We start from the raw sequence: 23,009 nt of genomic DNA on the forward strand, positions 1-23,009 counted from the left end.
AGGATTAAGTAGCAATTAATATTCTATTGTGTGCCATGAAAAATATCTTTACATAGTGTATACCTTCAGGTGTATCTCTTATTATTTCACGTTTATTATCTCTCACAGAACTAATTCACAATTATTTAATAATCATACACATGCATATATACTTTTAAAATACGAGTGACCTGTGAACAACATGGGCTTGAACTGCACAGGTCCACTTACAGGTGAATTTTTTTCAATAAATACCTGTACTGTTTTCCATTTGTGGAAAAACAGTACAAAAAACTGTTTTCCATCCTCAGTACAGGATGCTGAGGGCTGATGGTATGCACTGATCGACACCATTTCATAGGGAACTTGAGGATCTGGTATCTGCACAGAGTCCTAGAACTAATCCCCCACAGATACTGAGGGCCAACTTAAGTTTTAGGGGAGTTAAAAGTTATATATGGATTTTCGATTGTGCAGGAGTTGGCACCCCTAACCCCTGCAGTTGTTCAAGAATCAAGTATACTATATCATATTTACATTTATCATATCTATTCTTCTCCAGTCCAAGCCTAGTTTCCAACAATCAATAAACCTTAGTCTATAAGACCTAAGAGACTGCCGATGAAGAGTAGAATTGAAACCTAATATTAAAAAAAATAGCCTTTTGAGAGTAGGTTTAATACATCCAGTCTATTCCAATGAGGGTAAATGTTACAGAGACCTAAAACTTTAATTCTAAATATGGAATTCCTGATAAACTATGGAACACCTGTTTTTCATCATATAAGTGGAGGATATGTATGATATAAGAAATATATGTTTTGGTCTTCATCCATGGTTCCTGGCATACAATTCTAAACCCTGTGGAATTTCCTAAGTAAGAACCATAAAGGTATCTTGGTTTCATAACAAACCTTTTCAACTAAATCTGAGTTTATGTTAATGAGATTTTTGGAAAGGCCCTAGATAGCCTCAGGATGAGGGCCGAATGCCAGGGGAACCAATCAAGTGATTAGAGGGCTGGAAATTTCAGCCTGACCCTTCAGCCCCTATCTCTGACCTCAGGAAAAAGGAAAAGACTAGTGTTGAATTAATCACCAATGGCCAATAACTTAATCAACCAATGTGAAGCCGCCGTAAAAACCCAAAAGGACAGCTTTAGGGGCTTCCCAGTTGGTGAACACGTGGAGGTGCCTGGAGAGCAACACAGGGAGAGCGGGCATGGAAGCTCTGGGACCCTTCTCCTGTACCTTGCCTTCTGCATCTCCTCCATTTGGCTGTTTCTCAGTTACATCTTTTGTAATAAACTGGTTGGTCATCTGGCAAGTAAACTGTTTGCCTGTGTTCTGTGAGCTGCTCTAGCAAATTATGAAATCTGAAGACAGGACCGTGGGAGCCTCCAATTTATAGCCAGTTAGGCAAAAGCAGGAGTCACAATCTGTACTTGGGATAGTGTCTGAAGTGGAAGGAGGGGATAGTTTTGTGTGACTGAGCTCTTAACCTGCGGGCTCTGATGCTAATGCCAAGTAGATAATGTCAGAATTGAGTTTAATTTATAGGAGAGCCAGTTGGTATCCTCTGAGAATTGAAAAATTGCTTGGTGTGGGAAAAACTCCCCCACGTCTAATACCAGAAGTATTGAGAAAAGAAAAAAATAGAAAAGTTTTTTTCTTTTACAAAAGATAGCAATAATTATTATCAGGCAGTAGACAAAATGCTTTCATGTCTTATAATCCAGGGGTCTCCAACATCTGGGCCACATACCAGTACCAGTCTGTAGCCTATTAGGAGGTGAGCAGTGGGTGAGCGAGTGAAGCTTCATCTGTATTTGCAGCTGTTCCCCAGGGCTAGCATCACTGCCTCAGCTCCACCTCAGATAATCAAGCATTAGATTCTCCTAGGAGCACCTGTCCCTGGTGCCAAAAAGGTTGGGGACCGCTGCTATAATCAACCCCCCATGAAACCAGGAAGGCACTATTACAATCACCATTTTACTGATGTAAAACGAAACAAAACAAAACAAAAACCCTGGAGATACAACACTGTATTAAACTGTAGAGCATTAAAGTTATTAAACTGTAGAGCATTAAAGTTGACTTCAAAGCCCATGTTCTTTTTACCATGCCAGTATTGTTCCAATGCATTCTGTGAAACTCCATGGCCTTGTGGAGATGTCCCAGAGGGTATAAGAAGAGGCATGGGTGAGGCCAAGTCTGTAAACTCTGGACCCATTGCCCCAAACTCTTTTTACCTGTTTTATTTTGAGATTCTATAGAAAATTTTTTTACAAGGTTCTATTGCTAAATAGGTTTGAAAACCAATCATAGGCCATGGGTCTAATAATCCCACTGATTCACCTCCTCTTCAGCTCCATGCACACTTGACTGGCTATCACCAGAATAGCATTTAAGTAAATTTCTATCTCTAACTCTGCTGTCCATTCTCAGGCTTTGAACTTAAAAAGAGAGAAAGAAAGTAATCATAAGCACTAGAAAATGCAAAGAGTTTATTCATATTACAAAATTTTGCTCTAAATATGCAGGCTGTAAGAGTTTTAATCACTGTTGATCACCATAACACAAAGTGAAAATAGAAAATAGCATGACTAATTTTCTTCAAGGAAACATACCTGAAATTAAACATTGAAATTAGTATTACCCCCTTTGTGTTATTCACTACTGTCTACCTGTGCTGTCTAATATGGACATGCAGTTATTTACATTTAAATCAATTCAAATTAAATAAAATATAAAATTCAGGTTCTTAGTTGTGCTAGTCATATTTCAAATGAATTCATAGCCATTAAATTCAATTAAGCTATCTTAGTCAAAGGGCTCATACCTTGTAGTTTTAACTGTATTGTTCTTATCTCTTCAGTTTGGTTTTGGTTGATCAAACGAAGATTTTGATTCTCCAATTCCAACTAAAAGGACATATGGTTTTTTAATACAGGAATAACATTTTTAAAATGCACTAGTAAATTATATTTAGAAAACTTTAATACCTAATTACACATAAGCAAAATACAAAAGAAAAGATAAAAAAATATCAGATGAATTTATTACAGCATAGGTTATCAACCTAGATAATTGTGGCTTCAATATATCTTTTTCCAGAACTAAGAGTTTTAAATGTTTTCGCCCTTATGCCTTTTCACATAAAATTATTTTAACCAAATTATTTCAGCATTTAATCTGCCACAAAAACTAAATAATGTGTACTTCTCAGATACTGAACACATTAATTTTATTATATACACATACGTTCTATAATTATAAATTAGAACTAAAATCAACTAACTAGAATGAGACTACTTACACTATCATGAATCTATCAATATTTTTCACTTTAGTAATATATTAAACATTAAAATGAAAGCTACCTGTCTCATATTTATCAAAAGACAGCAGCACCACCAACTGATCAGAATTTTGTTTCACTCAAATGATCATATATTCTAATGACTTATCTATTTAAAAGAAGTAAAAGATACACAGAAAAGGGAAAATATAGCAATAAATACCTCATTTAACTTAATTGTTACCCATTCTTTGATTTTAGCTGCTTTCTCTTCTATTATTTTAGCTTCTTGTATCCTTATTTGTTTCTGAAATAACATTAGCAGTTTATTTAGTTCAAACATAAGCTCACTGGTCTGAAAATGTTACATCATGAATAAAAAAGGCATATACTTAAAATCTGTTTCCAAGTGAATACCTCTACCTTCAAACTACCAAATGAATAAAAAATGAGAACAACTGTCCAGGAGATACAATAAACCATAAAGGCATATGCAAATATTACTAGTTTTAACAACTACTGTTCTCTAACTCTGAAAGATCATATGCTGAAATCAATCCACTGAACTTATCAAAAAAAACAAACCATTTCTGGAAATGGTCTATGGTTTATAACAGTAGGCTATTGCTTAAGCAGATTCAGGAGAAGAGAATCAGAATCTCCTCTGGGTCATGGTTTGTTTTCTCCTCAAACACTAGTTCTTAAAGATCCAGAAAAAATGAAGATAGAAAAACTAACTTACATTTACCAACCTTAAAACCTGGTCATGGTCACGAAACTACTGAAAATGTGACCTGTCATATAAATCACAGCGGGTGGGGACTAGGAATGATGAAAAGCTGAAAACCACTGACCTAATAAAATAATGACCCTCACAGAAATTTAAAGAATGCTAAAAATAAACAACAATTTAACAATTCTATAGTGGTCGTATTTAAATGATGCTAAATACAATTTAAGTAAATAACCTTAATGCAATTTTTTTCTAATAAAAATTTAAAATAAATACAACACTTGATCTCAATAAACTGGTTTAAAAACAGTGTATTTCTAAGCAGATGGATTAGCATCAAACATATGTTTAAAACATGATATTCTAACAACATTTCCAATATCCTAGCAACCTAAAGCAAAGATTTACTTCAAACATTTTACACACAGAAATGTCTGTGGATAAACAAAAGTTTTCAACTTAAAAACTACACTCAAAATCTAAAGTCTGAGTGTTAAGGAGCATTGCCACATGAGAAAAGAGTTAAAGCCTTGGAATCACCCCAGACTTAAAGGTGAAAGCCATTTTACTTGTACCTTTCACCACAATGTGATGTGATCCAATGGGCTAACCAAATAAGTAAGATTTCTGATCAAAATTTAGAAGTTTGGGCTCTTCGTAATTAATCTTTGTGATTATGCACAAATGAATGCTCATATTTAGAACTGTTCAATGATCAAATTCTTCCTAACCTGCTCTTCAAGTTGCAGTTCCAAGTTTTGGATGATGTCATCTTTTTCCTGTATTAGAGTTTCCAGATCTTGACACTTTTTATACAACCTCGTCTCTGATTCACTGGTTTGAATATTAGCTGCCTTTAATTTCTCTTCCATAACTTGTACCTAAATTCAGAGGATAAAATATTAAAATCATGCCTGTACTTAATTTATCATAGTATTAAATTTATAATCTTACTTTAACATTAAATAGTTTCCTAAAAGGTACCATCATAAAAGGAAAATATTGAACCACACATTTTAATGTATTTAACAATTAAAAAGTCTGACCACTATTTTGCCAAGCAGTGTTACCAAAAGGGTACATTAAAAAAAAATGGCAGAAGATTACTATCATATAAAGTAATGCACATGTTTAGCAAAGCAATAATAATATGCAAAGTATTTTATACGAGTATAGAGTCAGAAAGTTTCCAGCATTTAATCAGGTTCTACGTTTTTCATGTTTTAAACAAAGTGGTAATATAAAGTAAAAAAGGCAAATGGTGAGATAAGACTCAAACTGGAAAACCTAGTATAACAACACATTTTTGGGGAAGAAGTTAATTTAGGAGAAAAACAAACATTTATACCATGGAAAGCAAAAGGAAAACATAAGGATTGTAAGCCCCAATGATGGAATCATGAAAAATAATGAAAAGTATGAGTGTCAAGATATAGATAAGAGAATGCATTCAGTGAGGGTTTATTGATTCACTAATTTAACAGATATTTAATGAATACCTGCCAAATACCAGGACTGTCTCAGGGCCTGGGAAGACCAGTAAACAGAACAGACCCACAATCGCTGCCTGCATTGAAATTAAATTCTATTGGATAAGAGAGATCACAAGTATAATAAAGATGTAAAAATCATACAGTACATTACATAAGATGATAAGAGTAATGGGGAAAAAAAAGCAAGTTAAAAGAGTGTGCCTGAGGGTTGAGTATTGCCTCAAGTTTAATATTTAAGATATATTGGCTCTGCTTGGATTTTCTGTAAAACATATTTGGGCATATGAAGTCTTAGAAGGGATGTATGAGTCCTAACAATAGTAAGAAAGAAAATAAAGTACTGGGCACTGTATATAATATTAAAGCTTTTATTCCACATACTACAAATAGGTAAAAATGTAATTTTAACAATGTTTCAATGTAGCAAAAAAGAACAATATGTAAAGCATTTGAGAAATTAAAGATTATAGTTCAGATGAAAAATCTTAAACTATTAAAAACACCATTGAAAAAATCACAATGAGTTCTTGCTTAATGTTTAAAAATACTTAACTAATAAGGGCTTCCAGGATGACATTAAGGTTAGTTTGGTTTTGTTCTTTTAACCATGAATACAGGGTTTCTTCTGTTGGTTCACTGTATAAATGTAAATTCAGATGCCAAAAGTGTCCTATTTAAATACCACCCACATGGCTGGAAACTATGAAGATAAAAGTAGATTTTTAAAAAATAAGAGAAATGGATTCTACTATAAAAATGATAATTTTAAGTTATTTTAAGATTTAGATTTTTAAACATAATATAGTAGGCTTTCTGCAGGAACTACAGACCAAGAGGTCAAGAACAAAGGTCTACATTAGAGATGCTGTCGTGAAAAACAGCTGGAACAGGACAGAGAGCTGGACAGTGAATAAATGTCAAGGGTCAATTTTAAGATGGTACAGCCAGTTCCACACAGGGCATTCTGTAGCTTTGGAAGCAGAGAGAGAAGAGCAGAGACCAAGTCCAAAATGGCAGTCCTCCTCTAAGGCTAGAGTAATACATGATAAACCTGATGAAGAGCAAAATATATCACCCTAAAATATGCCACTTTGGTATACTGATTATTTGAGTTAAAGTTACTTGAGAAACAGCCAGTGCAAGAAGGACATTCTGACACTCCTTTGTCCCCCTAAAAGCAGGAAATAAACTCTCCATGTGAAAGGTACCCTCCCTGTATCAGGAGGATAGAAGGCATCCTTATCACCAGAAATAGGGAATTTAGGGTTGAGAAGTGTGTATCAACAAATTTTGTTATTTCTTTAATACTTTAGTGAAGTCTAAACCTTTTTGTCTTGTCAATTTTTCACTCTGTATTGTTTTCACACTGTATTGTAAAAGCTGCCTGCTTTGGTCACTTTTTTGAGTTTCATATTTTTATGGGGCTTCCATATGTACAAAATTAAATTTGTTTCTCTCCTGTTAAGCTGTCTTATGTCAATTAATGATTAGACCAGCCAAAGAACCTAGAAGGAAAAATTTTTTTCCACTCATATAAACCTCAAGAAAACCAAAAGTAACTGAACAAAAATAGAAATAAATATTACCAGACCGATACCTACAATCTCCTTTTATTAAGTCAGAGCAAGCCACCTTATAGACATTGGGATGTCACAGAAATCTATCCTATTATTACTTAGGAAAGGTCTACAATCCTGGAAAACTGTGATTTGGGAGTACCCTTCTTCTCTGAAAAACATATTCAATTTGAAAGGTATTCTCACTTTATGAATGAATGCCCGGTCAGAGCTCCCTGGATGCATCTTTGCCACATGCGACTGTTTAAATCTACCATTACTTTTAGATAGACAACTTTCCTAGGCAAGAAAAATATGGGCAAAAATGGCAAAGTCTCTTAGGAAAAGAGACCACAAAGTAGCTAGAGGCAAACTACTTGCCAATCGATCCTGTAAGAACCAAGTTCCACGGGATTCACTAGCCTTCCTTGGTAATTAGTTTGAATAAGAGATCTACATAAAGGTAAGAGGCCTACATAAAAACCAAGCAGCAGATATTTTACCACAAGGCCATGAAAAATAACCCAATTCTTTTTCAACTCATTAACCTGAACCACTTAAGAATTTTAACTATTCAGAGACTGGCCAATAACAAACATATATGAATTCAACTTGGTTGTTGAAGAAACTCTTGCAATTACCTATATACATGGATATCCTCCAATGAGGAATACTTTACAGTTTTAGGCTACCTTTCTCCTTTACTTCCAGGAGAGCCTCAGTTGCATCCACCCACCTCAGCCCATTCCTCAGCCATTTCCCCAAAGCGTATGTTGATTCTGAGGTTCCTAAGCTATTGTGCAGTAAAGGGTTAACTCATCAGGCAAGGTGCTTACACCCTGCATATTCCAAAGAAAAGACTGGTCCTAGACTGGCTCCTGGGAAATAATCTCTGAGCCCTTACAAAAACCTGCCTGATAAGGCTGTCTTTATATACCTGAGATATTGGGCCACACCAGATACTTTATGCTAACAATTCTATGTACGGATTTACAGTGAGTACCTTTTTTGTTCATTCGATTGGGGGTCTTAAGCCATGCTGTCTCAGTTTGACCTCTGGCAGGGGTGGAAACTGAATAGCTAAGGACAGTCACGTGTGAATTCCATGCCTACAAGACTGACCCCCTACCCAGTAAAAATTCTGGATATCAAGGCTTGGATAAACTTCCCTGGTTAACAGTACTTCAAACCTATTGTCACACATCATTGGTGGTATAATCAGATGCATCCCTGTGTAACTGCTGTGAGAGGGCAAATGGAAGTGCATACCTGGTTTCTCCCTGAATGCTACCTTATGTGCATTTTTCCTTTGCTGATGTTAATCTGTATTGTTTCACTGTAATAAACCATAACCGTGAGTATAACAGCTTTTCTGGGTTCTGTGGTGAATCATTAAACCTGAGGGGTAGTCTTGGGGACCCTGACACAATTCCCGATGTTATTTTCCACTTTCCTGACCATAGTGAAGAAAGAGGGAGCTGCAAATATTGTTCCCATTGTAATTATCTATGTTGATATTTCCTTCTTTCCATTTCTAACCTCAGTTCCTGCCCCCACCCGACACACAGATAATTAAGATCTAACTGTATTTTTGAGTGGGAGCTGAAAGTTTCTATTTCTCTATATACACTCCAGTGCATGACAAAGATACCTAATTATCCAAAGTAGAATGAAGAAAGAAACTGTAGGGGTACTTTGAACTCTAAACCATTTTGCAGTTATTTAAAATTTATTGCAAATCGATGAATAATTCTAAACACATCTTAAACACAACTATTTTATCATAGAGCTCCATAATTCATGCGCTCAGGCCAGAACTATTCTCACTGAAAGTGAAAAGGAACAGCACTGGATAAAAGTAGGTTTCTATGTAATGAAGTAACTCATTACAAGGTCCTGGAGATTCAGATGACTGAGTAGTAATAATTTAAGACCAAAAAATGACTTGGGTACTGAGAACCAACTTTACAGAAAGGTAGATTAGCTCACATAGTAGAATGGTCAGAAGGAACTTTAAATCCAGCTGAATCAAACACAGGCAAATGATTGAACCCAGAGGCACAGAACGAAAACACAAACATATACAGGGGAAATTATTTATCCCTCTTTGTTTAGCACAAAATAGTGTAGTAGACAGATACTTGAGAACGAATCCTGTGTATCAGTATCTTCTAGATGTGCTATTTGCTGCTTTTGTAACAATAATACACATAAGTAGTACTAGGTTGTTTTATATATACTGCTTTTTCTTGTGAACAACAACAAGAAAAATGTACTACAGCATTAAGTATAAAGATTGCCACCCAAGATTTCTCTGAGAAATGTGTGATTTTTTAATATAGAGAACTTATTTAATGGTTATGCAGGTGATGCCACTCATTAATAAACAAGGAGAAAAATGTACAAAGCTAAAAAGCATAAAGTTCAGTTGCTTTCAGCTGATGACTGCTTTTGGTAGTGAAACATTCCTTTCTGGTGAATATAAGTACAGTTTTAAGTGTTAGGATATGGCTTAATGACAAAGGACAAGCTGAATTTAAGCAACATAAACAGCAGATAGGCCACAGTCCCATGGAAACTCTTAAAGACAGCAAAGGTTTCAGTTAATCTAATATAATAATATTTATTTAATATTTTGAAGGCCAAATTTAAAAAAGGTGATATAATTGGTGCATGAGAATTCATCTGTTCTATTTCCTGTTAACTTTTATATTCATTAAGAGAAAAAAAACCTTTGGAAGCATAAAATTAGGTACTGAATAAATTTAATGTATTTTGACAAAAAGATTTTTGCTAAATTATGTAGAAACTGGGAGATTTGAAAATCTCACTCTTTTGGGGTGAGGGGATTGATTTAAGACAGTATGTCTAAAATAACCAATCATGGTATCTTTTTTTTTTTATTAGAATTGACATTCGATATTATTTTATATTAGTTTCAGGTATACAAGCATAGTGGTTAGGCCTTTATATTCTTTATGAAGTGATCCCCCTGATTAGTCTAGTACCAGCCTGGCACTATACATGGTTATTACAATATTATTGACGATATTCCCTATGCTGTACTTCACATTTCTGTGAACCAACCATGGTGTCTTATTGCTTAAAAATGTAGCATGTAGAAAAAAATAACTTTATACCTAAAATCCTCAAAGGATAACTTCAAATAAGAAATTCTTTCTGTTAACTTATCAAATCAGTGGTTGAGCCCCGATAGTGACAAACCGCTATGATTTTCTTCCCTTGAATTGAGAATGGGGATTCTTTTTTTTATTTTTCCTATTAAGATCCAGTAAATCAGAGGGGGGAAAAAAAACCCCGAAAATCACAAATCAAGTATACTTAATTCAGTTTAATTTTCAGAGCTAAATCAATTTGCCGCATATATGAATTAAGTATTTTAACTTAAGAAAAAGCAAAACAAAGCCATTCTCAATTTCTTTCTTTTTTTTCCTAGAAAAAGAGCAGTCAAAAGAAAGACAGAAAGGGAAGAGAAAGACAGGGATAGAGAGACATATAGAGACAGCCATGGGCATAGAGGTAAAGAGAAAGATCACCAGGAAAAACCAAAGTCAGAAAGAAAAAGACAAGGAGGAAGACATGAAAGTGAGAGAGGCAGACAAGGGGACGAATGTGTGCTGCAAGGCATGGGCTAAACAGGGACATACAGAAATGGCCCACTACAGAAAAAGACAAAGACATTTGATGTAGAATAATAGAATGACAGAAACATAGAATATAAGTGACCTTTTATGAGTTTACTGTTAATTATTGGCTTTTTATAGATAGGAGTGGTGATATAACTATTTGGTCCTATCAGCTAAAGAATATAAAAACCAAGGACAGCATAGATCCTGACCATTACTACTAGCACTTCTACTAATACCTCAATTTGAGGTTTTAAAGAATTACTAGTAATTTTTTAATGGGATGATGGTACTGTAGTTATGATTTTTTAAGTCTTTATTTTTAGATTAGTTGCTGAAATACTCATGGGTGAAATGATATGATGTCTGGGATTTGTTTCAGAGTAGCTCGGTGTGGGGATGGGAAGGGAAAAATGGATGGAGGTATAGACTAGCCACGAGTTGACTAATTGTTGAAGTTGCTGATGGGGGTTCATGACACTATTTTCTCTACTTTTGTAGTGGTTTCAATTTGGCAAAATAAAGTTCTAAAATTTCCTTTTCAAGTATAACTAAGAAAATTAAGGATTAGGTTTGATTGGGTTTATTTAGAAATTTCTCAGGCCACAAAAACAATCTACTGTGTAAAATTAAATCTTTTAGGTGAAAACAAAATTTGGTAGCACTGTAATCAAACTGAAGGAAAGAAACATGACAAACTTAGAGAAAGTATAAGAAATTTTGTATAAACTTCTTAGAAGGAATAATAATTTTGAAATTCTTGACTGAATCTGACAGATATCTTTTCAAAAAATGAGAAGCTATGGATTTAGAATCATTAGGCAAACTTTAAGGTGATGGCCTCATCCAAACCACTCGTTCTGCTGTTGGCAAGGCCCAGAAAGGGTCACGAGACTTATTGAAGGTTCAACTTTTCTCCCTCATGCCTATTAAAATATTAAGCATAAAATTTTATGCATTTTCCCCCTAATATAATGCTAACCATTGTTCTATATTAGTTGTATACATCTTTCATAATTAAAAATAATTATTTTTAATGATTGTTTAATACTTCATGAAGTGGATACAGTTCACTTATTTATTCTCCTATAATATGGCATTCATATTATTTCTAACTCTTTATTACTACAAATAAAGTTACTATGAACATTGTTTATATATAAAACTTCATTATGGTTAGGATTACTGTAAAAGTCATATTTGATTTCTGTTTTGGGCAAAATAACATTTATGTCGGTAAAAGCAAAAAAAGAAATTTTTAACTAAAATTATGCCCTACCTGTTGAAAAGCTTTTTCTGCTTGACGTTCAGCATCAATAACTTGTCTCTCAAGCTGTTGCATCTGTAAAGTGAGGAAAAATGGAAAAAATATAAAAATCATATATCCTTTTTGAAAAGGACTTAGAAATCTCATGTCATCAAATTCTTTAAGAATATTTAAAATAGTTCAATGAATAGAAATTACATATAATTTATCACATTAAAGGCTCTTTCAGTGCATATTTAAAAATTGATCAAACAAAATACCAAAGGTTTGATACTTTTAATACAATGTAATATATGCTACATGAATATTCATCAATAGAATTTTCTTTATTGGACTATAAGTTAGAAATTACTGGTCAACACATAGTAAAAAGAGTAAATTAAATTTAAGAGTATAGTAAAACTTCAAGCGTTATACCTGATTTGTTGATCAAAAGCCATAATGGTATCAGAAAGTGGTATATTCTCATAAGCTATATTTACTGTATCATCCTTGGAGAATTCAAAGATGAGCATGATTGCTCTATACTGAAAGAGACTTGGACAGAAGATTGACAAAGCAGAGCCCTTCAGTGCTAAAAATAATTAGTCTGTGTAACAGTTAAAAAATGACATGGATACGGGGTATGGAGGAAATAGGATTGGTCTGAGTTAATCATTAAAGCATTGGGGTCCAATTTAATATTCTGCTTACTTTTGTATGTTTGAAAAGTTTTTTAATAAAAAGTTTAAAATATATATGAAAAGATGTAAATGACATATTGAAAGATATATAAATGATATGAAGAAAGGTATGCTAATACGTGGTCATTAGTGACTTTTGCGAGGTCAGCTGCAGTGTGGAGAAGCAAGGACATAAGCTGGACTGCAAGAGTCTGAGTGAATTAAAGTAAATGGTTAGGATTAGCTAACCACCAATGATGGCCACCATCAATTCCTTTCCTCTCTATATGCACGTCACTTCTCCCATTAAGAGGTGAGGTCCATTGCCCTTCTCTGGGCTTTTTGACTTGCCTTGACCCACAGAATGCAGTAGAAATGATGCAGTGCCATTTGGTGTCTTGTCTTTAATACTTATTTATATTTAAAACATATTTGTATGTTTCCTTTTATGAAAACATATCTATATTATGAATTAAAAGTCTACTGCTATTGCAAAGCCATGGGGTTTGAGTTGTCATGTTCTGATTTCCTGGTGCTCTTTCAGTTGAACCACAGCTGCTGTGATGATTATAAACTCTACACTCAATATATAGTTATACAGAACCATATGAGAATCAGTCTCAAATACATAAAACCACAAAATTCTTATCTGGAAAGCATGTCTTTATTTTTGTGCCTTGGATGCTATTCTTTCAGCCTAGAAATCTTTTATTGGTAACTTAAAATCGTATGAACATTCATAATAAAAGCAACTATAAGTTGCACGTTCTCAAGGAATCTATCACAGAAGGAAACGGGGACAGAGGTATAACCAAGAGAGGCTAAATTTAGAATTTGAGGTTCTAACAGAATTCTACCACTGAGAAGGTGGAAATAAGCTAAGTAGTCTCTCCCTAGATTTTGAGTTTATTATTTAGTTATGTAACAATGGTAGAGGCAGGTGTAATGAATACCACATAACAGAAATTCGATAAATATTTGTTGAACAAATGAATGAAGGAACAAGTGAATGAATAAAGGTGTCAACTCCTTCCAAAAAAATATTTAAAAGATGCATAAACTTTGATACAAGAAAACTGCTACATTTTCACATTCCATATTATAGATCATAAATACTGAACATTTCACATTGCATAAATGTAAATATGCACTAAGTATATCCAATAAAGTTTAGAACACTTTAAAATCAGTTTAAACATAAGAATACTATAAAAGGCAATACTTTGACTAATTGTTGTTATTATCATTCAAGCTGGAAAATAACTGCAAAACACTAAAAGAAAGCAATGCAGGAAATATTAATGTAAGCTTTTACTTTCACAATGTATCATGTAAAGCTTGGGTCAATTCCACAACCAATCCATACTAAGACACTAAAAGAAATTTGAAATGATCTGCTACCCCATATCTTTTTGCTTTGGACAAAAAGAAGTATTTTATGAATACGCCACTTTTACCATAATAAAAAGAAGTAGCAAATTCCAACTAGCGTTTTGATTTACCACTCCAGAAGTGCCCTCTGTAGCCAGAGTGAACATAGCAAGTGGCAGAAGGAAATCTGCCACTGATCATAGATCATAACATCATCGCACTTAATACTTAGTGTTCCAAGTATTGTAAACAAACAAACTTACTTGTCTAATAAGACTGACTACTTTAGAAAGAACATTTTAGGACCTTCACACTCACTGATGTGGACAGCAATTCTCCACCAAGTACCCTTCTTCTTGATTTTTCCCCATAAAACCCATGAAAGGTTCTATCATCCGTTTACTTTGTTATAATAAATAATATCTTTAATCAGTTGTGAAAAAAAAAAAAAAAAAGGCATTTAAATTAGCCTGCAAGCTCTTGTCGTTAGTATGTGTGTAATTTCTGTTAGGTACTGTGAAATCTAGGTGAGGCCATAGAGTGACTGAGGGAAGGGAAATTTGGGGCAATCGTGGTGTTATGCTGAACTGTGACATGAAAGCAAACACTGTGCTGTCCAAGGACTCCATTCCTACGAGAGAATTCTAGACCACCTCAGGGAAATCATATTCACAAAAACAAGGTCAAGTGGCAGGAAATCCCAGACAGTAATTCTGTATCAGGGAAAGGCAGCATTAGACGATGTGGGCCATGCTGATGCCCCAAAGGAAACATTCTTTATATTTTTCCCTTTCTTTTTCCCTGAAAATCGAACCCATAGGAAATAACATTCGATTCAACTTAAAGTGAAACTCACCCTTTTCCCTCCCTGACTCAGAAAACTAGTTAAACTATAAAGTAGAAAAACTGCTTAAATCTCAGCTTCCCTAAAGAGTTTATATTTGGCATACTAGAGATATTTCCAACACCATTCCTTAAATTCCTCTAAAGACCTCTCCCACTTACAGCAGTATTTGCCCAAGACTTCAATAAGGTCTTTTTCTTCACAAGCTTCAATATTCTGTTACTTGGAAATTGTGATGGAGAAAAAAAAAGTGCAGAATCGTTCTTTTTAAAAAAAAAAAAATCCTATGTTCTCCAACTCCATCTCCAAAAAACAAGGCATATATAACTGAAATCCACCTTTAATCACAAAAACACTCAGATCATCTCACATATCTTTCCTAGAATAATTCAGAAAGATGCCTCCCATTAATCAGTAATTAATTACATTTGTTTAAGTCACCTTCTTGTACACTTAACCAGTATGTCTGTGTAGAAAGACACAGGAAAATAATGAGTTTCTTTCATGTGCCAGGCACTCTACTAGCTGCATCACAAAAAAGTGTGAAAGATCTAAGGCTTAATGCCAGCTCTGTAATTATTAGCTGTGTGATATTGGGCATACCACTCAAATAGTATCAGTCTTAATGTCAACATCTTTAGACTGGGGATAATAGTTACCTCACAAGATTACCTTGGGGTTTAAACTAGTTAGCAGTTGTACTAAAGGCTTAGGACCATAGTTAGCACCTAGGGTTAGCTGTCTATAGCCAGTGCCAATAAAACAGAACTAAGAACCAAAACTGTTGCAAGAAAGAAAAGTTGGCTAGAATTCCTGGCAAAGAGGTGAAGAATCAAATTAGTATTCTCTCAAGAATCTTCAGCCTTGGGCCTGCATCCATTTAGGGGGAAGGTCTGGGGAACTATTAGGGAAAAGCCTTGGAGCAGACCGGCCCTAACACAAAACCAAAGGTTATGGATGTGACCAGACTGGCTTCTAGAATGCGATATTCAAGTGGGCATGTAGAAGCAATGCAGTAGAGTTTGCTTTTAAAAATATGTTATGTAAATAGCTATTACTACATACACACACCCTAACACACACAGATACCTGCCCCCTGCAGAGATGGATTTATATGTTGCGTGGCTGAATAGAAGACAGAATAGATGAGTGGTAAGAATAGCAGAGAAAGCAAGGAATGTGGTAATAAAACTAGATGAGACAGGCCATATGGAGTGATGGCTAAGCATTCAGTCTCTAAAAAAAAGCAAAATGCCTGGTTTCAAATCTTGGCTCCACCACTTTTTGGCATGAATTTAGGCAAGCTAAATAACTTTTATGTGCCTAAGTTTCCTCCTATGTAAATACGGATAATATTAGCACCTAACTCATAAGGTTGTTGTAAGGAGTAAAGAGTTAACTTATATAAAGCACTTAGAAGGTTGCTTGGCACACTATAAGCATCAGTTTCCTAATCTGTAAAATGGGGACAATAAAATTTCTAACTTCACAAGTTGTTACAGGAATTAAACAAATCACATCTATAAAGTGCTTAGCACATAATAAATCAATAAATACTTGATATTTTTATTAAAACATGGGTGGGTACCAAAAACAATTTCCAATCCAGAGAAAAATATTTCATAATGGAATATAACAGAAAATATTGGGAAAACGTTTTTCCCATTTTGGTGTTGAATATATTTACTGGGAAACCATGAGTAACTTGGCATACTTATCCATTTTCCACTGTATGAAACACATCTGAATAATTCCATCTCTTAGACCTGACAAAGGACTTAAGTAACAGATATAAAACATAAAAGACTCCCCCAAAAAAGAAGAAAGGGAAACCATAACTAAAACGGCAACTTTGAAATAATATTCCTCTTAATATTAATTCGCAAAGAAAAAAGAAAACCTAATAACATAAATTATTAATCAAAAAGCCATTTACAATTTCACTTGTAGAGAAAATAACACAAAATTTTTAAATAGGCACTTAAAAAAATTTGTTGCAACAAGACTTCTAAAGAACAAAGAAATACTGCCATCAAATTTAGAATTTCAAGGCTGTTGAATTGGAAGTCAAATAGCATAATTACTGTTTAGTCCAGAAGAAACCAGGAGAGTATAGAAGTCAAGGGAAACAAGAAAATGTTGAGAAGGAGGCTGCGGTCAACAGTGTGCCAACTGCTGAGAGGCTAAGGCAACACCTGGGAAGTGTCCAGAGGGTTAACAACAAGAATACAATTGGTAATCTTGACGAAAATTGTATGGGGTTGTTGGGATTGTGGAAAATACCAGACAAACCAAAGTACAACTTGGGAAATGGTTTTTATAGAGAGAGGAGCAAAAGACAAAGCATGAGTCACTAACTTGAGTTAGGATAACCTTCTCCAAATTGGAGATATTCAAACTGGCATTTTTTTTTCAAGCTACAAGTTTAATTCTAATGGTGAGAAATAAAGCAAATTGATATTAGAGATTTATTCCATGAAGCCTATTACTGGGTCACCCTCTGACCCAAAGAGAATAGGATAACTTTAATCTTTCCACCTAAAAGATGTTAAAGTACAAAAATTTAAGATGATACATATGAAAGTGTAAACTGAATAATGTTATACTGGGTTTTATTAAAATATTTATATGCTAAGAGATCCTTAGCTAGTAATTGAAAGAAAATTTAAGGTCTCTTTTACAGATGTGATACATGTACCACCCCTTCATCTCAAAAGGATTATGTAGGTTGGAGTTTAAGAAACCACTTATAAATTCTTCGGATCAGTTTAGAATGACCATTAATATCATTTATCCATTCATCCAGATAGCACTGTCCAATAGAAACATATAATGTAAGTCATATGTATAATTTAAAATTTTCTAGTACCCACATTAAAAAAGTAAAAAGAAGTAAAATTAATTTTAATAATTTTTATTTAATACAATATCCAAAAATTATCATTTCAACACATAATCAATGTAAAAATTATTGCTGAGATATTTTAAATTCTTTTTTTTCATTCTACATCTTTGATATCTGGTGTGTGTTTTACATTTGAAACACATCTCAATTTTAACTAGCCTCATTTCTAATGCTCAACAGCCACTTGTGGCTAGTGACTGTCATATTGGACAGTGCAGGTCTAGAATCCAAGTTCCTTGGAAATAGGAACATGGGTTATCTTATTCACAGATGTTAACTGTACCATTAAGAACAATGTCACATAATCAGTCCTCAACGAATATTTGTTTAATGAATGAATGACCAAATGAATGAATTTATCTATTGATTTTATACATGTGTATACCCCAAAACTTCTGTGACATAAGTGGAATTTTATTACACAATTAGAACTACTAAGAGAAGCAAATAATTATATTAAATTCAATTCCAGCCAAGATGATAATTTAGTGATATATAGTCAATATAAATTCTTAAAAAGTTACATATTTTCAAATACAGTATAAACACATTTTATTATTAATAGGGAACATTCTTCCATAGTCACTTTAAACATCATCTTCCTAAACATTTAGTAGATCAAATGCTGTCACGCACCTCTAGTAAAATCGAATAAATTATAGCTTTTCTCTCTGGAATGAATGAAGTCCACATTCATCAAATACACACAATTCTTAATGGAATTCTGAGTTATTCCACTAATGTTTGCAAAGAAATGTTTTTGTCTTAATGTCTAATTGACTCTAAAACTGGCAAAAGAATATGCCAAATACAGCTTCAAAGCCCTGACAAAAAGTTAAATTACATTCACTATTTTTAAAATGTTTACTCCTAAAAGCACTGAGATTATTCAATATAAATAAAATAGGCCCCAAATAGCTGATGTTTAATAACAAAGGTTTAGGGAGAAAAACTTACCTTCTCTGCTAAGAGCTCTCTTATCTTGCTTGCTTGAACTCTAAATTTCATGAGCTGGGACTCCAAAGCTACACATCGTTCTTTCCAATCTACTGCTCCTTCTGTCTCAGAAAGCTCTGCCATATTTTTTCTATAAAGGAATGCATTCAAATGCCATAATATCAATTAGCATTCAGGATAATTCACTAAATCATCCAATGTACACATTCTAGTCACCACCTAATAATATCCAGATACAAGTTTTGAATTCTAAGATAAATTCCAGAACTGGTGGTAGCTCACGGAAAAAAACTTAGTAAGCCAGGGTTGGAGGCCCAACAGTGTTAATTGAACTTTCTATGTAACTTAACTCTCTATGTCTCAGTTTATCCAATATAGAAAAAGGGAGACACAGTAATAACGAACCATTCTTCATGGGTATGTTGTGAGGAACAAGTGAAAAATTGTTTTTAACAACACTTTGGACAGTATAATAGCACCACACAAACACAGAGTACTGCTATTATTTTAGCTTTGTTCAACAGATAATATTTTAAAAATCTATCCACTCATAATTTTACCACACTCTTAAATTTACAGAATTATTACAGTTTAATTCAATTGGTAGCATGATAGAATTACCTAAAGAAATGTTATACCAGTGCAACAATTATGGCTTAGATTTATATTAATTATTACTTATCACCACCCTAAATTTGTCCAGGTTCAGGCTGTCTTTCAAGCCAAAAGTCAGTCCTTTAGCATATTTAACTGGGCAAAGTATTATGACCCTGGACAAGTCTGCATAATTTTCATTTGGTGCAAGAAGAGAAAACATATAACTGTAAAATTTGGAATCACCTATATTAAATAAATCTGGAATCTGTGCTTTCCATGATATTAACTTTTCTTTTGGAGGACATTAATCCCAGAGAGAAGCAGTATAAGGGGGAAGTCACGAGGCAGGAAAAGTGGTTTTGAAATTATAAAGTGCAAAAAATTATTACTTGATTTGGAAGCATTACTGTTTCTGGCTCCAGAATTTATAAAAGTCGTTTTAAATGTTTGTTAATGTTTTCTCAGGCTATTTAATAAATGGCTTAAAATGGATGTCTGAATTGGTCTTGCTATGAATTGATAAAATTTGCATTAAGAATAGATCTCCTGGAGAAGCCGAGCCCAAGTCATGGGATGTATGTGACAGCAAAACTCTCAGAACCCCAGGAAAGAAGTACAGTTTAAGTGTACTATGCTGTTTTTTTGTTTTACAAAAATATGTCTACCTCGTATATTAATAAAGTTCATTTTCCAAATATTTAGTGTAATATAACCCCTTCTTAAACCTATATCATTTTTAAAACCCACAAAAGATTATTTTCTTAGAATATTGTTTTGTTCTTAAATCAGTTTTCAAACTAATTCTTATGTTTTCATTCGATAATTTAGAAATAAATATAAGCGAAGTTGTCCTACAAGGCTACAACCATCTCAAAGCCTCTGGATGCCCCTACATTCTAGCCATACTTTAAGGGAAACTTATAATTGTAGAGATGGAAATCATTCTCTTTTCATATTTTTTGTTTCTATGGAGACCTCATTCGATTATTTTCTGAGTTTTTTTTCCTAAGGATATTAGCCTTGTTAATGACCTTTTTCATTACCCACATTAGTATTTACTATCAATGATTTTGGAGTGAATGATATAGTTTGTCAGTCACAAACTTTTTTCAATTCTACTGCTACTTCATTTCTCTTCTCATCAGCTTTAGAGTGGACAAGAAAAGAAAATATAGATGAAATATTAAAAATAAAGTACTGTCCTGCAATGGACATCTTTATGTCTTGAACCATTCATATCATTGCACAGAAATGTGGGGACACTCTTCTATCTTAAGCAACAAGAAGAGTCTATTTCATATTGGTTAATTTTTGCCCTACATCTAAAATAATGTATTTAATGCTGTAGAAATTTTAATATTGTAAATTTCATGAGCTGGGACTCCATGCTATTTTTACAATTTTAATATTGTAAAATTTCTACAGCTTTAAAAATAACATTTTCAACAGATGAAAATCAATGTAATACACTATATGAATAGAATAAAAGACAAATACCATATGATCATTTCAATAGATGTAGAAAAACATTCCACAAAATCTCAAACCTTTTCATGATAAAAACATTCAACAAACTTCCAATTGAAAGAAACATCCTCATCTTGATAACAGAGCATCTACGAAAGCATCTTAATGGTAAATGACTGATCCACCTAAGATAAGAAACAAGATAAGGATGTCTGCTCTCAACCACTTCTGCCCAGGGCAAGTAAATAAAATAGAAAGCATCCAGATTGGAAAAGAAGAACTAAAATTATCTCTATCTTCAGGTGTTATGATCTTGTACATAGAAAATTCTAAGAAATCCACAAAAAACTATTAAAACTATTTGAGTTCAGCAAAGTTTCAGGAGACCAAATCCATATATAGAAATCAATTGTTTTTCTATATACTAGCAAAAAAATAAAAATAAAAAAATAAAATCAAGAATATATTCTATTCATAAGAGCATCAAAAAGAATTAAATACTTAGGAATAAATTTAACAAAAGAAGTGTAAGACTTGTACTCTGGAAACTATAAAACATCATTGAAAGAAATTAAAGAAGACCTAAACAATTGGAAGACATCCCACATTCATGTATTGGAAAAACATATTACTGTGAAGATGGCAATACTTGCTAATGGATATAAACATTCAATGCAATCTCTATAAAAATTCCAACTGTATATTTTGCAGGAATTGACAATCTGATCCTAAAATTCACATAGAAATTCTGGGGACCAAGAATAGTCAAAACAATCTTGAAAATTTATAGAACTCACATGTTCCAATTTCAAAAATTACTACAAAGCTCTAATAATCAAGACTGCATGGTACTAAAAGACAGACATACAAACTAATAGAATAAAGACAGACATACAAACTAATAGAATAAAATTAAGAATACTGAAAAAAAAACCCCTCACATTTATATTCAATTGAATTTTGAATATAATTCAAAGGTGCCAAGGGTGCCAAGACCATTTATTGGAGAAAGAATAGTTTTTTCAACAAATGGTGCTAGACAACTGAATATCCATATGCAAAAGAAAGAATTTGGACCCCTCATATCATATACACGAATTAACTCAAAATGGATCGAACACTTACATATAAGAGTACAAGTTCTAAAATCTTAGAAGAAAACATAGGTATCAGTCTTTGTGACCTCGGACAGGCGACAGATTCTTAGATATGATGTGTAAAGCATAAATGATCAAAGAAAAAATAGATAAACTGGACTTAATCAAAATTGAAAACTTTTGTGCTTCAAAGGACACCATCATGAAGGTGAAAAGATAAGCTACAAAACTGGAAGAAATATTTGCAAATCATACATCTGGCTTGATTTGTATGATATGATAAGGGACTTGTATCCAGAATATATAAAGAACTCTTACAACTCAACAGCAATAAAAAACAATTAAAAAGTAGGCAAAGGATCTAAAGAAGATACACAAATGGCCAATAAGCACTTGAAGAGATGCTTAATATCATTAGCTAGAAGAGAAAATGCAAATCAAAAATTATAATGACATATCACTATATACCAAAAAGGAGGGCTATAATAATAATAATAATAAAGACATGTAATAACAAGTGTTGGTGGGGATGTAGAGAAATTGGAACTCCTATATACTGCTGTGGGAATGTAAAAATGGTACAGCAACTTTGGAAAACTTGTACACAAATGTTCATAGCAGCATTACTCAATTAGCCAAAAAGTAGAAACCACCCGAGTCCATCATCAGATGAATGGATAGACAAAATGTGGTATAGCCATACAGTGAAATATTATTCAGCCTCAAAAAACGAATAGAGCACTACTACATGCTACAATGGATGAACCTTAAAAACATTACCCTAAGCGCCAACTGAAAGAAGCCAAACACCAAAGGGCACATACTGTATGATTCCATTTACATGGAATAGGTAAATCTAAAGAGACAGAAAGTAGGTTAGTGATTGCTAAGGGCTGTGAAGAGAGAGCAGTGATGATCAGTTTGGGGTTTTTTTTGGAGTGATGAAAATATTCTAAAATTAGATAGTGCTAATGGTTGCACAACTATGTGAATATACTAAAAACCACTGAACTGTATACTTTAAAAGGGTAAATTTTATAGTTTGTGAATTATACCTCAGTAAAAAAAGGGCATATATTTACAAATAAGGTTTTTAAAAAAGTAACAGTTTAAGTGAATGTGTATTGAGGCAAC

General features: G+C 33.4%; 1 protein-coding gene across 3 annotated transcripts in view; it reads right to left on the bottom strand.

Moving 5' to 3' along the window:
- The window catches only part of PLEKHH2 (pleckstrin homology, MyTH4 and FERM domain containing H2), an 82,192-nt gene that overhangs the window by 57,293 nt on the left and 1,890 nt on the right, over positions 1-23,009 (bottom strand). For 2 of the 3 annotated variants that reach the window (XR_005658255.1, XM_039887285.1), the window contains exons 2-7: positions 20,859-20,963; positions 18,715-18,844; positions 11,988-12,050; positions 4,744-4,893; positions 3,503-3,586; positions 2,821-2,902 (exon numbers count right to left, since the gene is read on the bottom strand). Coding sequence is in view for 2 of the 3 variants with exons in the window: in XM_039887285.1 (XP_039743219.1) it covers positions 2,821-2,902; positions 3,503-3,586; positions 4,744-4,893; positions 11,988-12,050; positions 18,715-18,844; positions 20,859-20,911 (562 nt within the window). In the remaining variant the exon portion in view is untranslated. The remainder of the gene's footprint in view (positions 1-2,820; positions 2,903-3,502; positions 3,587-4,743; positions 4,894-11,987; positions 12,051-18,714; positions 18,845-20,858; positions 20,964-23,009) is intronic. The other variant, XM_039887286.1, reaches the window with a different exon arrangement.

The sequence above is a fragment of the Pteropus medius genome, unplaced genomic scaffold, assembly GCF_902729225.1.
Source record: "Pteropus medius unplaced genomic scaffold, Ma_sr-lr_union100, whole genome shotgun sequence".
Classification (NCBI taxonomy): domain Eukaryota; kingdom Metazoa; phylum Chordata; class Mammalia; order Chiroptera; family Pteropodidae; genus Pteropus; species Pteropus medius.